We start from the raw sequence: 15,100 nt of genomic DNA on the forward strand, positions 1-15,100 counted from the left end.
TACCAAGTAAGCACATGAAAAACAATGTCCCGGCCTGGTAGACTTTTGATGTTAGAAAGGCAGGTAGGCTTTAAGTCTGTGATTCTTCCTGAGACATTGAGAATTTTTGTGCAGTGAGACATGATAAATAAACTATCTACTGCTTTTTCGTGTGTGGTTTTCCAATAAATACTTGCAATATTTGATTTACTTTCACATTCCTTGTGCAGGGTGGTAACACTGCGTGTTGTACATTCTTGTTCGACAGACCTGCTGAACTTGTTCTGACCTGATCTGTACAGCATGAAAGGAACATCGTGTTGCTGAACCGTTCTTGTATCGTGTCTCATAGGAAATTGATCAAAAACGCTCACCGATGCATATTTAGTCCTACTGTTTTGCACAGGAATAAAACCATTTATATCACCTCTCTAAACTGATAAGAAACTTACAAGATGAAACTTGCGGATTTGAAAGAGAGCCTCAGCGCTGTCTTAACTTGTTCGGAGATGGTAAATGAGGACAATGTTCCAGCTGTGGACATAAAAACAACAACTATTAGTTTAAAACAATGTTCCTCAAAGTCACTGACTGAATTGAAGTATCATCTGTTCTAAATGATCATATATGATCTAAAAATTTGCCAATGTTAATTTTGTGTTAAATCTGAAAGTCTATCTCCTTCATATAAATAAATAATTTAATAAAAGATAAGATTCAGAATGATCCAGTGCAGAGGACAAGAGTATAATGTACATCGGAAATCTGTTGTTTAACAGAAGTTGTTCGACTTTTTCAGGCACCCCAAAATTCATAGTGAGCCCAAGCATATAAGAAAGTATTGTAATGCATATGATCAATAATGCCCAGTCGTCATAAAACCCATACAGCCCTTTAAAGGTGCATAACATCTCACTTGTTCACTGTTATCTCTTTGTTTGTGCACTTTATTTTATATTTACTGTACATTTTAATATGTTTCTACTTTTTACACTGTGTTGATTGTTGTTGATTGTTTAATGTTATGCACCACCCGCCATGTCAAATTCCGTGTATGTGCAACCTGCCTTGGCAATAAACGGTTCTGGTTCTGATATCTACACTGATAATACACTGGTATTCATACTGTCCGTCTGTTGATCTTTATCTCTGCTATTCCCTCCGTTGCTGTGTTTTGTTTTAACTTTAACATGTATACCTGTGGCATGATGTATGGGTGGATGTGTTCTGGATTATTATATTATATATGTTGTGTATACATTTTTTGAACTATGTAATTTTATCCTATTTCTAACGTGCCCTATTTAAATCTTGGCAGGGACAAAATGATGACGAAATGATGACGAAAAACAAATTTGCAAGGCTTCCAGTCTAACTCTGGATCATTTACTGTTTTATTTATTTCTATCACCGAGCAGACATGTTCAAATAAAATAAAAAATGAAAATCTTTAAATACGCTTCATATCTCTTTGACTCTGTTTCCACATTTGTTGCAGTTCTATTTAATAATAGTTACTCATTTAATTACAGAAAGGGACTTTTATGACCACGTCAGAAATTAATATTCGGCTCAAGTATGTCTGCTTGTCTCCTTTACTTCCTACAGATGACTTACTGTAGGAGATAAGTGGGAGTGAGGGAGGAGAGGAAACGTGCGGGAGGAGAAGACAAACGGAATGCAGCCGTAGAGTCTCTCTCTCCATCACCAGTGTTTGTAGTTTTCTCATCAACACCGTGTCTCAGTTATTCGGTTCACTCTGGAAAAGCAACAGTTTGTGGACTCGTCGTGATTACGGGTGAATACCGGTACCAAGAAGGCAACAACATGAGTGTCGAGGCGTACGGGCCGAGCTCGCAGACTCTGACGTTCCTCGACACCGAGGAAGCCGAGCTGCTGGGAGCGGACACCCAGGGCTCCGAGTACGACTTCACTGATTTCACCCTGCCGAGCCAGACCCAGACCCAAGGCCAGACCCAGAGCCAGCTGGACCACCAGGTGCGTGTGGTTGTTTGTGGCGGTGCGGAGTCTAAACACGTCTTCTCCTGTGTTGACAAAATGTAAATTTAGCTAACGCGAGCTAACAACAACCGCTAGCTACCTCCGGTTAGCACGGTGACGCCTCCCATCGGTTACCATGCCTATTCCCGCTAATTGGCTAGCATGCTAGCTTCTGAGCACAGTTAGCATGCTGACACAGCTAGCATGTCAATGCAGAACTTAATTGACATACAAAGCAAGAGTGTGTGTGGCAGATCTACCTCAAATGTCCATATTTACACAAATGAATGTACGTTTTTTTTTAAATGTTTTTTTCTCTAATTTATGTACTAAATACTTACAACACCCAATGACAACAACAAACATCTGTAGCAACACATAGTTGGACACAGTCGGTTTGATATTGCTGTCAGCAAACCGTTAGCTGATGTGACAGACAGTGGAATATATGACCAAACAAAGCTTTATGTATCTCGTTGACTGTCCAGTTGTATGTCTATCTGTGATCCTTAATGGTTAGTTTATCCCAATTACTGTTGACATCTAGTTAGGATTGTATACATCTGTCTCCTCAGGTTAATGGCCCTGACGGCACACTACAGAATGGTGAGGACCCTGTCATTAAAGCCAGTCAGCTGCTCGCAGAGTTGAACTTTGAGGAGGATGAGGAGGACACCTACTACACCAAGGACCTGCCTCTACATGCCTGCAGGTACTGTCGTAAGGACCAACGTTATACCCCCCTGTTTATACTCAGTTGAGTCTCAGTGGGTTGTGGGAATTTTCTGTTGACAAAAAATGTCTGAAAATATTTAACAGAAAACTGGTTCAAAGTTTTTAAAAACTTCTCTGCAGACACTCTGTAACACACTCTACAGATGTCACAGAAAGCCACATTAGAACATCTTGTATTGTGTCGAATGTCAACTATTGTTCATCACTATTGTTGCAGCTTGTGCGTGCTTGCCTTTAACTAACAAGTTGGCTAACAGCTGATAGTTTGGCTGTGTCAAAGCATTCCTGTTGAGTGTGTGTGTGTATCATCCCAGACATTATTAGTTGCCTAGATTGTTTGTTTAGTTTTATAGAACAAGTGATGGATCACTATGTCTTTCACCAGCCAATCAGTAGCCAATGCAAATGTTTTAAATAGTTTTCCCTGAAGTTTGGCAGTGAAAACAGAGTTAGTTGTCTCTATTATTTTTATATAGATGTCGATTCTCATCAACCACATACAGGTTTATTTTGGGTTTTATGACATGCAGCTGAATCCTTTACTGTTTGACAGGCTATCGCACAACTCATGAAGTATGTATTTTGCTGATCAAGTGCCATCATTAAAATCTACATACAAACTGGAAACATACTTTTCTCAATGACCAAAAGGAAGAGTTCTTCAAAAGCTCACATGGCAGTGACATCAACAGTACAGCCCCTAGTTACAGGCTTTTTGAGGCTGATACCAATATTAATATTTGAGAGTTTGAAAAATCTGATAATGATTTATGAGTTGATATAAATTTTCGTAACAAAACCTATAACATTTTTAATTATGTTTCCATATATTTTTGATTTCTAACAATCGCTACCAAAAAATACTATACATAAACGTAAGTACTGGGTGGAGCTATTTACTATTGACACATAAACCCGGTATTACTCTCTGTTAGACAAATTATAGAATGGTGACACTGTTTCAAAACATACTGTATTTTTGTCATTTCTGTACTTCAATTTCTTGTCATTATCAGTGATACTGATATATCTGAGATGAGCTAATAATGTTGATGTGGTATGAGCGTTGCAGATTTATTTCTTGGCTCTCATTAATATATATAATATGCAACATTTTCAAAGTCCATCCCATCAGCGACTGCAAGTCACTCTGTTTGTTCCCAAAAATGGAAAAAAGAAAAATGACTGCACTCATGTGTTATTGCTTTAGACAACTACAAAACAACTATAAGATGGATTGTTGCATCACTTTGATCTTAGTTGCGTCAGTAAAGAATGGGTTTGCGACACCAACGATCTTGCAGTATAATCCAAATTGAGTCAGTGTCATGTGCTTATTTTTCTTGTTTTGTTTTCTGGCTCTTAACAGCTTTGTGTTTCGTTTTTTAATTTTCACTTACTTGTTTTTTAGTTACTGTGGTATTCATGATCCAGCCTGTGTGGTCTACTGCAACACCAGCAAGAAATGGTTTTGTAATGGCCGTGGAAACACATCCGGCAGGTAAGATATAAGGACTTATCAGGTTAAAATTGACCCTCCGTGTTAGTGTACTGAGCTCAATGAACTTGGAGAGGGTACTTTTACAGGTACAATATCATCATAGCAGGAGTACTGTATATGCAAGGGGTTATGAGGAGTTACAAACTAAATTAAAAACATGTTTACTGACTTTTGAGGGCTCTTTTAAGTAATTCAACCTTTTGATCCAAAGAAAATCTTAATTAGATGAGTTTCTTCATTCGATGCTCTTTTGAATCAGCCTTGTAATAAACCTAAAAACATCAGCAAGACACTATTCATTTCTGTGAATGAGAGGAACACTGGTCTGAACACTTGGTCTCCTCTTATACATAGTTCAATTCATACAGAAACTGAACTTTGATGCATTATCAGTCATCAGTAATGCACAACTGATGCCGCTTTGCCCCTTCATGCTCTGGTAGCTGTGACACTGCAGTTGGATAGCTCGAGGCAATAATTACACAGCAACACATTCGGTCATGATGTGAACCCACTTACCACTACTTAAGGTTTTGCTGAACTTGTATGATGGTCAGCTGTTTCTCTGTGTTTAAAGCTCTTTTACTAAACACTTATTCGGCAAAATGCTATAAAAAAAACAGCATTTCGCTGTATCAGTGTGGTAGATGGCTAAATTCTTGAGCAGTCATGTTTTATTTTGAGTTTGCATAAAATACAAATTGTCAAGACTTATGTGTGAGGAAACTGTACAAAACACCTGCATCCGGTATCTTCACTTTTAGCCACATTGTAAACCACCTGGTGAGAGCAAAGTCTAAGGAGGTGACGTTGCATAAAGATGGCCTTCTGGGGGAAACGGTGCTGGAGTGCTACAACTGCGGCTGTCGCAATGTCTTCCTTCTGGGCTTCATCCCTGCCAAAGCCGACTCCGTAGTGGTGCTACTGTGCAGGTAAAGGGGTCTTTTTGTGTAGCTGCCCTTTGCACACTGACCTTCCTGCTCATGGGGCAATCAAGGAGAATACAGATTTCCCCGTTATTGTTGAACATTCGTGTTTTTGGTTGCAACGCAGGCAGCCATGTGCCAGCCAGAGCAGCCTGAAGGACATCAACTGGGACAGCTCACAGTGGCAGCCTCTCATCCAGGACCGCTGCTTCCTGTCCTGGCTGGTGAAAATCCCTTCAGAGCAGGAGCAGCTCAGGGCTCGTCAGATCACCGCCCAGCAGATCAACAAGCTGGAAGAACTGTGGAAGGTAACCGTTGTAGCACACACACACACACCCACCATTGTGCTATGTCAATAGTCTAGACCTGCATAACTTGAATGTGAACACGGGTTGGGCTTATCTAAACAGTGAACCAGATCTAGTCGGGTTTGCTGCATATTGCTGAGCTATTCTGTTTGTTTCACATCCCGTTTCGTGCCTGTGTTTCTATTTTTTGATAGTTTCCTGTTGTATACATAGTCACATATACCGAACAGTTTAAAAAAAAAGTATTTTCTATGTGCTCATTGACTATTTTACAGCAGACATTTTAACTTGTCGTGGTAGTGAAGCACAGATATGGCTACTAACATTAACAATGGCTCAGTTCTATTGAAGTGCTCCAGTAAGCCATGACAGGGAGCCAGTACGCACAACACCAGGACCCTGAAACTGAAGCAGCTCATAGGAATTCAGCCACCATTCAACTTATTATTTACACCTGTGCTTTTGCTACTGTGGCATGTCAAAATGTCTTTTGTGAAAAAAATTGGCTGAATCTTTCCAAGTTGGAATTTATGAAATTTCAGCATATTAAAAGAAAACACTCCGCTCAACTTCTATCTATATTTTAAACGTTCTCTCATCCTGTGTGATTGTGTGTGTGTGTGTGTGTGTGTGTGTGTGTGTGTTTTATTTTGGTAGGAAAATCCCACTGCGACCTTGGAGGACCTGGAGAAGCCTGGCGTGGATGAGGAGCCCCAACATGTGCTGCTCCGCTACGAGGACGCCTACCAGTACCAGAACATCTTCGGTCCTCTTGTGAAGCTGGAGGCCGACTACGATAAGAAACTTAAAGAGTCGCAGGTCGAGGAAAAAATATGAATTTGTACATAAAAACATTTGTCCTGTGTATGTTGTAACAAATAAGAATGTCAAAATTGTCAATGAGTCATTTACAGATAATCAATTAATCAACAAACTGATTAATTAATGTATTCTATGAAGCTAGAGTTAAAATAAATTCTCATGTTTTTGTTTTACTTCTTAGAGGCCTGTTTGAATTACTTTGTTTCAGTTGATATTCAGCTTTTTCCACGATTGTTTCTCATCCACAAACTACACTTCTGTTGCTTCATTTTGAGTTGAGGTTGTTTCTGCTGTCATGACATATTTTTTAATGTTGCGTCCTAACAGACTCAAGACCACATCACTGTCAGATGGGACTTGGGCCTGAATAAAAAGAGGATTGCTTATTTCAGTCTTCCCAAGACAGACTCAGGTGTGTATTCATAGTTTTGCTTCAAGCTTCCATTGTTTTCATCATCATACTTTGTCTACGAGTAATATTTTTTTATGTCATTCCAACCACCTCTAAAATAAGTGACACTTACAATGATGTAACTTTTATTCTCTTCTTAAGTTTAGCTTTAACTCCATGCAGTGATGTTTACTTAATCAAGTCATCTTTTTGTTTTCATGTCATCTGCTGTCCTGTAGACATGCGACTGATGCAGGGAGATGAAATCTGCCTGAGGTACAAAGGAGACCTGGCTGCTCCATGGAAAGGCATTGGACATGTCATCAAAGTCCCTGATAGTATCCTTTTGACGGTTACAATAGACATACTGTATTTACCCATGTTATTATATATTACCATGATTAAGTAAAATGTAACATGCCATCAATAAAAGGGTTTTTAGTAACATCTAGGGGCAGCTGTAGGAAACTACAACAATGCCTGCAAACTTGTGTCTTCCTTCCAGCGGTTTTTGAAAGCAAATTCTATATCTAGGTTTTGCTTCCCACCTGTTAGTTAATCGGTCCAGTACTTGGGCAATAAGACCTGATGCTGAATATCATCACACTATAACTCCACCATGAAATACAAACTGACTCCGCTGAAGTGGTGCTACGTTGTTTTAGCTTTCAGTAAATGCTTTATTTTCAAAGATTCATTTGTGTACTTAATTCCGATATGCAGTGACAAATTGTTCACACATTATGCTGTGCTGCCAATGTTAGTTGCCTCGTCCTTGACCGGAAGTACCAGACTATGGCGATGAGATTGCCATAGAGCTAAGGAGCAGTGCCGGGGCTCCCGTGGAGATCCCACACAACTTTCAGGTCGACTTCGTGTGGAAGTCCACTTCCTTTGACAGGTATTCACTAGAAAAGCCGCACACTATTGTCTTCTGTTGAGTTATATGCGAGCAAAGCCTCTCACCCAAGTTTATGTATCAGTTCATCTTTAGTTGAAAAATCACAGATCTACCGATCTAGTTCCTGTTTAAGTTTATGCAATGCAGCGTCATCTCGATATTCCCGTCTTCCTCATCCAGGATGCAGAGTGCCCTGAAGACGTTTGCGGTGGATGAAACTTCAGTGTCTGGTTACATCTACCACAAGCTGCTGGGACATGAGGTCGAGGACGTGGTCATCAAGTGTCAGCTGCCCAAACGCTTCACCGCTCAAGGCCTGCCTGACCTTAACCACTCACAGGTGAGTGAGAGAGAGAAGTGACAGCCATATCGTGACTGTATGAAGCATTTTGGGTCTTTCACCCCCGGCGTTCACATGAATGTGCTTTGTTGTAATGCAGGTGTACGCTGTGAAGACGGTGCTGCAGCGTCCTCTCAGTCTGATCCAGGGTCCTCCTGGCACAGGGAAGACGGTAACCTCTGCGACCGTCGTCTACCACCTGGCCAGACAGGGCAACGGGTAAGACACAAGTCTTTTTAACTTTCTAATTAACATAACGATTTTGGTTCGTATGTGACCTTTTACTCAAATATCTCGATCATCATTGACGTTCTTGAAGAATGGCTTGGCGATGTGTTATGGCTGCTGGTATTGTAACTGTTGTCCCTCCAGGCCAGTGCTGGTGTGCGCTCCCAGTAACATCGCCGTCGACCAGCTGACGGAGAAGATCCATCAGACCGGCCTCAAGGTTGTGAGGCTCTGTGCCAAGAGCAGGGAGGCTATCGACTCGCCTGTGTCCTTCCTGGCTCTGCACAACCAGACCCGTAACATGGACAGGTGACACATAATAGCTATGATTGATAACACTTTAGCAAGGCCCTGTTTTTGTGTGTACTACTGTCAGATATGCATATTCTTGTATACACACCAGTCTAGAATAATGTGTCTTTAATAATAAGGAGGATATAATTGGTAACTTAAATTAGGGGTGGGTGGTAGGTCCTGTTGGGTTGGTGGTTTGCTAATAAATGGAAGTACAAATATGATCATTAGTGGTCTAAAATAATTCCATATTGCTCAGTAACACACCTGGTTACAGATGTAAGTCTTTGCACACAAGCACACCGTTGAACTCGCACTGTATTAACCTTTTTCATACCTGCAGTATGCCAGAGCTTCAGAAGCTCCAACAGCTGAAGGACGAGACTGGAGAGCTGTCCTCCTCAGACGAGAAGCGCTACAGAGCTCTGAGACGCACTGCTGAGCGGGAGCTGCTCATGGTATTAAGACGGGTCTTACTGAACTCAAAGAGCTACTAAACACGTCACCTTAGATTTGGTTATATGGTTAAGTGCTTCATGTTTTTATGCCGGTTAATGAAAAGAGTATGTGTCATAGAAATGGTTTATAAAAAATCTTTTGCAACAAGTAATATTTCCCTGTTCCAAAACATGTCTACTTTATTCCTTTGCTTTTCCCAGAATGCCGATGTGATCTGCTCTACCTGTGTCGGGGCAGGGGACCCCCGTCTGGCCAAGATGCAGTTCCGCTCAATCCTGATTGATGAGAGCACTCAGGCCACTGAACCCGAGTGCATGGTGCCTGTCGTCCTGGGGGCCAAACAGGTAGGAGCTTCATACGTGAAAGTACATCTGGATAGTCTGTGTCATCAGTTCTCTGCCTGAACTGCTGTCATTCCCCAGTTGTTGGGTCGACAGTGTCCACCATTTTTTTTTGTCTTGATGACTTTTCTTTTTTTTTTTCCACAGTTGATTCTGGTGGGGGATCACTGCCAGCTGGGCCCTGTGGTGATGTGTAAGAAGGCAGCAAAAGCAGGTCTGTCCCAGTCTCTGTTTGAGCGTTTGGTGGTTTTGGGGATCCGGCCAATCCGTCTGCAGGTCCAGTACCGCATGCATCCGGCCCTCAGCGCCTTCCCCTCCAACATCTTCTATGAGGGCTCTCTGCAGAATGGAGTCACTGCCGGTGAGATGAAAACAAACGTTCTTTAGAATTAACTTTTGTTAGACGGCGCTTTTTCGCAGCCTTCTTGTAAGTGAAGTTGCTTTTGTGTTGCCGAGTGCCTCGAGTTAAAAAAAACTCAAAGCAGAAAAGCGCCCAACGGCATTTTAAAATTTATTTTTCCATTGTCCAATCAGATGAATTGAGAGATACGACGTCTGTCTTAGCAACCAAAACAAGTGGTTTGTGTTCAGCTAACATTAGCTCACTTTCAATCTCGGGACTTTGGAAATAGTCATAACATATGAGGCATGTTTACCGCAGATTATTTTCCCGGCCATTTTACTTTTTCCTGTTTGTATCCATCATAGTGTTTTTTTTGTAACGTAGTAATACATATATACACATGAAGTCTGCAGCTGAGCCTGTCGGGCTAATTCCACTCAGTATACTTCCCTGTACATCAGCTCCACTCGTCCTGAGTCTTATCTGTGTTTGTCTCTTCTACAGCGGACCGGGTGAAGAAAGGCTTTGACTTCCAGTGGCCGCAGCCTGACAAGCCCATGTTCTTTTATGTCACCCAAGGCCAAGAGGAAATCGCCAGCTCTGGAACATCCTATCTCAACAGGTCTCAACTTTCTTCATCATGATGTTGACCTGATATTTATGTTCGTCCTGCAATTTTATTTCAAGCATTAAACCTGAAACGAGTCACTTCAGGCCTTTGCTCATACACATGCAGCCAGTGACGGCACATTTGCATCACTTAGTCTTGAGAGATATCACATAACCTTCTGGACAGTGTTTCAGTCAAGCTTATTTAGTCTGTGCCGCGGCAAATTACATCAAATGTTCTTGTCATGTAATCACCCTACTTGTCTATGCAGGACTGAAGCAGCCAACGTGGAGAAAATAACCACACGGTTGCTGAAAGCTGGAGCCAAACCCAATCAGATTGGCATCATTACACCTTATGAGGGACAGAGGTCCTACCTGGTCCAGTACATGCAGTTCAGTGGCTCCCTCCATACCAAACTCTACCAGGTAAACCTTTTTGCAGTTCAAATGTTGTATTGAGAGAAAGTTAAAGCGTTTGGCTCCATATGCGAGCCAAGTGTGTGAATGTAAAAGAAATATATTTGTGCACAGCGGTTCAAGTTTGAATTCCGACAAGAGGTTTGCAGATTACACAGACTTTAACATTCTGTTCCCCATTAGCAAGAGCAGTGTACGATCGGGTAGCAATTCCTAGTTTTTAGACGGTGCTGACCGTCACTTTCAGTGGTTATATGATCAAAGTTGACTGCGCAGGTCATACGCTGTTGCAATTTTATGTAAATTCTGTGAAATGTTGCCGGATTGAGTTTTTCCCACTGATTTCCTCCTGTAGGAGGTGGAAATAGCCAGCGTGGACGCCTTTCAAGGCAGAGAGAAGGACTTCATCATTCTGTCCTGTGTGAGAGCCAATGAGCACCAGGGCATCGGCTTCCTCAATGATCCCAGACGTCTCAACGTGGCGCTCACCAGGGCCAGGTAGGACTGCACAAAACAATACCGCTTTGCATAAGCCTCAGAGGGACCGTTGTCTAATTTCAGGTTTTGAGTTCAGGTTCTCGTCAGTATTATTTATTCCTACGCATCCTGAACTATAACTTTGAGCCATTAAGTCATCTACTGCTTATGTCACGTAGGTATGGTGTAATTATTGTGGGAAACCCCAAAGCTCTGTCCAAGCAGCCTCTGTGGAACCACCTGTTGAACTACTACAAGGAGCAGAAGGTCCTGGTTGAAGGGCCCCTTAACAATCTGAGGGAGAGCCTCATGCAATTCAGCAAGCCCAGCAAGCTTGTCAACACCATCAACCCTGTGAGTTCTGTGTGTGTGTGTGTGTGTTACGTACACAGCACATATAGAAGGCTGAAATATGTGTTTCTTAACTGGATCATGAATATGTTAATTTCTTGTCGGCATGTGAAGGATTTAGGATGCAATTCAAAATGTCCTTGTGCACGTAGAACACGTACTTAAAAGACAACAGGGTAATACATCAGTGAACATGCAAGAAATAATGAGGCCCTGAAAACAAAGTAACACCTCTTCGTCTTTTGTTTTGCAGGGGGGTCGATTCATGAGCACAGCCATGTATGATGCCAGAGAAGCCCTCATTCCTGGATCTGTTTATGACCGCAGCAGTAACGGTGAGAAGTGTTTAACAAAACACTGATTTTTATTTCAAATGTTAGACAAACCCTCAAACAAAGGACATGAGCGTATCTGCTTTGGTAGTCCGTTGCAAACAGGTTGAATGTTTACTAAAGCATCTCACTCACAGAAACAAGAGCTATGTGTTTGGACTGGCGTGACAAAACTAGCTCTGCACACCACCATACAATTTAAAAGGAGGTAGAATTAACCTGTCCTTCTTTCCACTACAGGACGCTCGTCCAACATGTATTTCCAGACCCACGACCAGATTGGTATGATCGGCACAGGCCCCAGTCCCATGACTTCTCTGAACATCCCCATCCCCTTCAACCTCGTGATGCCCCCCATACCTCCACCTGGGTACATGGGACAGGTCATTGGGCCCTCAGCAGGTGACTAAGACATAACACTGTAGAGTAAAGTGGAGTAATACTACGTGTGGAGTTCTTGAAGGCCTACATGTTCAGTTAAAGCTGCTGTGAAACACTGGTAACGCGCGTCTTTATCCTCCAGGTCGTGTAGGAGGAATGAAAGGCAAGGCAGGCAGCGGAGGAGGAGGCGGGACTCGAGGTGGGCGTCAAAGAAACCGCGGCAACATGGGAAACCACAGTGGCGGAAATGGAGGCCACATGAGTGGCAGCCAGGCCAGCCAGGATCTGGGCTCCCAGCCCTTCTCCCAGGGGCCTCTGACGCAGGGCTACATCAACATGAGCCAGCCGTCTCAGATGAGCCAGCCGGGACTCTCCCAGCCTGAACTCTCGCAGGTTAGTTCACTGAGCTGTCGTCCATTGTGAATACATCCATCAGTTTGGCATTGAAGGTATTTTATGAAGTGCTGAGTATGTGCACTTAATGAAGCAAACTGTTTGTAGTCCTGCAGTAGCCATGGCCAGGACTGTTAGCACATTTATTCCAAGTGTTTGTCCAGGTTTCCTCTTCAAATAACGACTTCTTCATTTTGTCCAAAACCACTTATTCCCTTCCTGCCTGGAAATAAATGAAGGAGCAACTGTTGACCCTCTTTCCCTTTTTGTTTGTCCCATTATAGGACAGTTGCCTAGGAGACGAGTTCAAGTCCCAGATTGATGTGGCTTTGTCCCAGGACTCCACCTACCAGGGGGAGCGGGCCTACCAACACGGTGTGACTGGACTGTCCCAGTACTAGACTGTAAGTCACTCCACTGTGGACCACACGTAACAGGACTCGTTGACATTGAAGGAGGAGTTTGACGTTTTGGGAAACATGCTTATTCACCTCTTTGCCAAGAGTTCACTAGATGAGAGCATTAATACCACGATGTGGTTAGACATGGCCTGGTACTGGGTTAAGCAATGTCTGTGTGGCACAGTGTATTTTGTGCAGGACGTTTTTTCCAAACTCGGCATGATGACAATCAAGGCCGTTGAATCCAACATGTCCCCGAGTCAACAGACGCCAGGTACTTCACAGCTCTGTTTTACCCTCGTCTCCACCTCGCCAAGTAATTTATGTCGTTTTCTAAATTTTGGTAATAAAGTCGGTCTTAAATTTCATTCTTAGTGGCATTAATAAAGTCTTAAATCTAAGTTGCATTAAGCCGTAGGAACTCTGTACTTCGCTAGTTGTTGACTAGCTTTATAAGTTGCTTTATATTGACTACATGGACATGAGTGGTATCGATCTTCTCATTTAACTCTTTGCAAGAAAGACATTAAGGCATTTTCCAAAACATGGAACTGTTCCTTTTACATAAAAAGTTTCTCTGTTAATATTTTAAAAATTCGAATGCATATTTCCTCAAATAAGTATTGTTTTCTATCTACATGTCTTGTATTTTTCTTTCAGGTTGCTGGAAAGGAGCTAGGCCTGTGTGCAGCTTAGTTCAATGGCATTTTATTCTGGGTAATAACAAACAAGAACAGACATGGATACCCGTTTTCCACTGCTACAACCGAAGCACCACTGTGTGAGAGTAACAGGAGAGAGACCGTGAGAAACCAACCAATCACAAGAGTGAGAGCAGCGATGGGAGTAGAGCTGGACAGGAAGAGAGCAAGAGGCTGGTGGAGGAGAGAAGGCTCTGCTGCTCACGCGAGGACATGGCGAAGGAGGAAGCTGCCGTTGTCGGGGCAGCGCGGTCGGAGAGGCGAGACCTTCGACGGGTCAAGGAGGGTGGAAGGTCCGAACGATTCTGGAGGGGAGAAGGGGGGGGGGGGGGGAGGGGCTGTGTCATCTTGTCCATCGTGCGTCCCTGAACCCTCTAAGATCTCCAGGCGGTATGATTGGGAATCTTGCTCCAAAAGCTGAGAAAGATGGAGAAAAGTGTCTCACACAAATGTCCTCCAAGCTAACTCAACGGGACGTCTTCTGTGACTTGGAGAGTGAGGGAGGAAACAAAAGGGGACACAACCCTTGAAAAAGCAGTTGATACGGCAACTATTAAACTCAAAGGCTTGAATTGAGGCTCTGATATTTGATCACATTGAAGCAATCCAGGAGAGAAGAGTGTGGAAACACCGTTTGGCTATTCAGGTGAACTCAAAAGTGCTTGTGTGTGTGTTGTGCCTCAAAGAGATCAAATGAAATATGAGGATTACGCAGCCACGGATCATTCAATTTTCTCTCTCGGCTTTGAGCTGGAAAGTTTTCTGAATAAAGGCTGTTTTCATTGAGGTACTCTGTGGTGCAAGCTAGTGTAGTCGGCCGTCTTTCAAGGCAGGTTTCTCAAGGTGCTCTGCAAAGAACAAGTGGTGGAATTAGATTTTAAAACCATAAATGTAAAAGAAAAGCATCTTTGTCTCCAGGTCTGAGGAGGTGAGCTCCAAAGATAATGAGTACAGTGAGACAATTTAGTTTTTGTTCTTCTAAATGTCTCTTCTTAGTGCTGCAAAAGAGTGAAAGTGAACACCATAACCAGTTTATAACTGAAGGAAGCGGCCATTCTTCTCTGCTGACCCTAAAGCTAGCAGACGGGCATCATCTTGAGCATGAATAGCTAAAAGCATCAAATAAGCCAAATCAGGAGAGCAGTTCTTCCCAAAGACTCCTCCAAAAGTTCAAAAACATGCATATGAGATTATTTATGTGCAAGTTAAGCACCGGATTATCGCAGTAAAGGGAATTAATAAACCACTTTTATGACAGAAATCATGACATTGAGTTTTCATGCCATGGACTCGGTACGAAGGATGGTGACAACTTTATTAAACGGCACATCTCAGTAATGTGTTGAAGAGAAACTCGATCATAGATTTCACTGTGTGAGATGATAGTGAATGATATTTAACATTTTAGAAAGCCCCATGATTACATCTCAAGAGGTTGTACGTGCACTGTGAAATTTGGCAGAAAA

The 15,100-nt window shown here is 42.5% G+C and overlaps 1 protein-coding gene across 1 annotated transcript; it reads left to right on the forward strand.

Annotated features, from left to right (window-relative positions):
- Positions 1–1,806: 1,806 nt before the first annotated feature.
- LOC306789812 (regulator of nonsense transcripts 1-like) lies at positions 1,807–13,925 on the forward strand (the record flags this gene model as incomplete). The annotated part of the gene is made up of 24 exons (XM_079285880.1): positions 1,807–1,977; positions 2,556–2,692; positions 4,127–4,216; positions 4,981–5,148; positions 5,270–5,450; positions 6,108–6,269; positions 6,600–6,684; positions 6,903–7,001; positions 7,456–7,564; positions 7,745–7,904; positions 8,005–8,123; positions 8,277–8,441; positions 8,770–8,884; positions 9,086–9,229; positions 9,374–9,587; positions 10,074–10,191; positions 10,451–10,607; positions 10,954–11,096; positions 11,255–11,429; positions 11,680–11,761; positions 11,999–12,160; positions 12,282–12,532; positions 12,817–12,936; positions 13,594–13,925. 23 exons carry the CDS (start codon positions 1,807–1,809, stop codon positions 12,931–12,933), a joined length of 3,324 nt encoding a protein of 1,107 aa, XP_079142006.1. The 3' UTR covers positions 12,934–12,936; positions 13,594–13,925.
- Between the last annotated feature and the right edge of the window lie 1,175 nt (positions 13,926–15,100).

Source organism: Melanostigma gelatinosum, assembly GCF_949748355.1.
Source record: "Melanostigma gelatinosum genome assembly, chromosome: 15".
NCBI classification, from domain to species: domain Eukaryota; kingdom Metazoa; phylum Chordata; class Actinopteri; order Perciformes; family Zoarcidae; genus Melanostigma; species Melanostigma gelatinosum.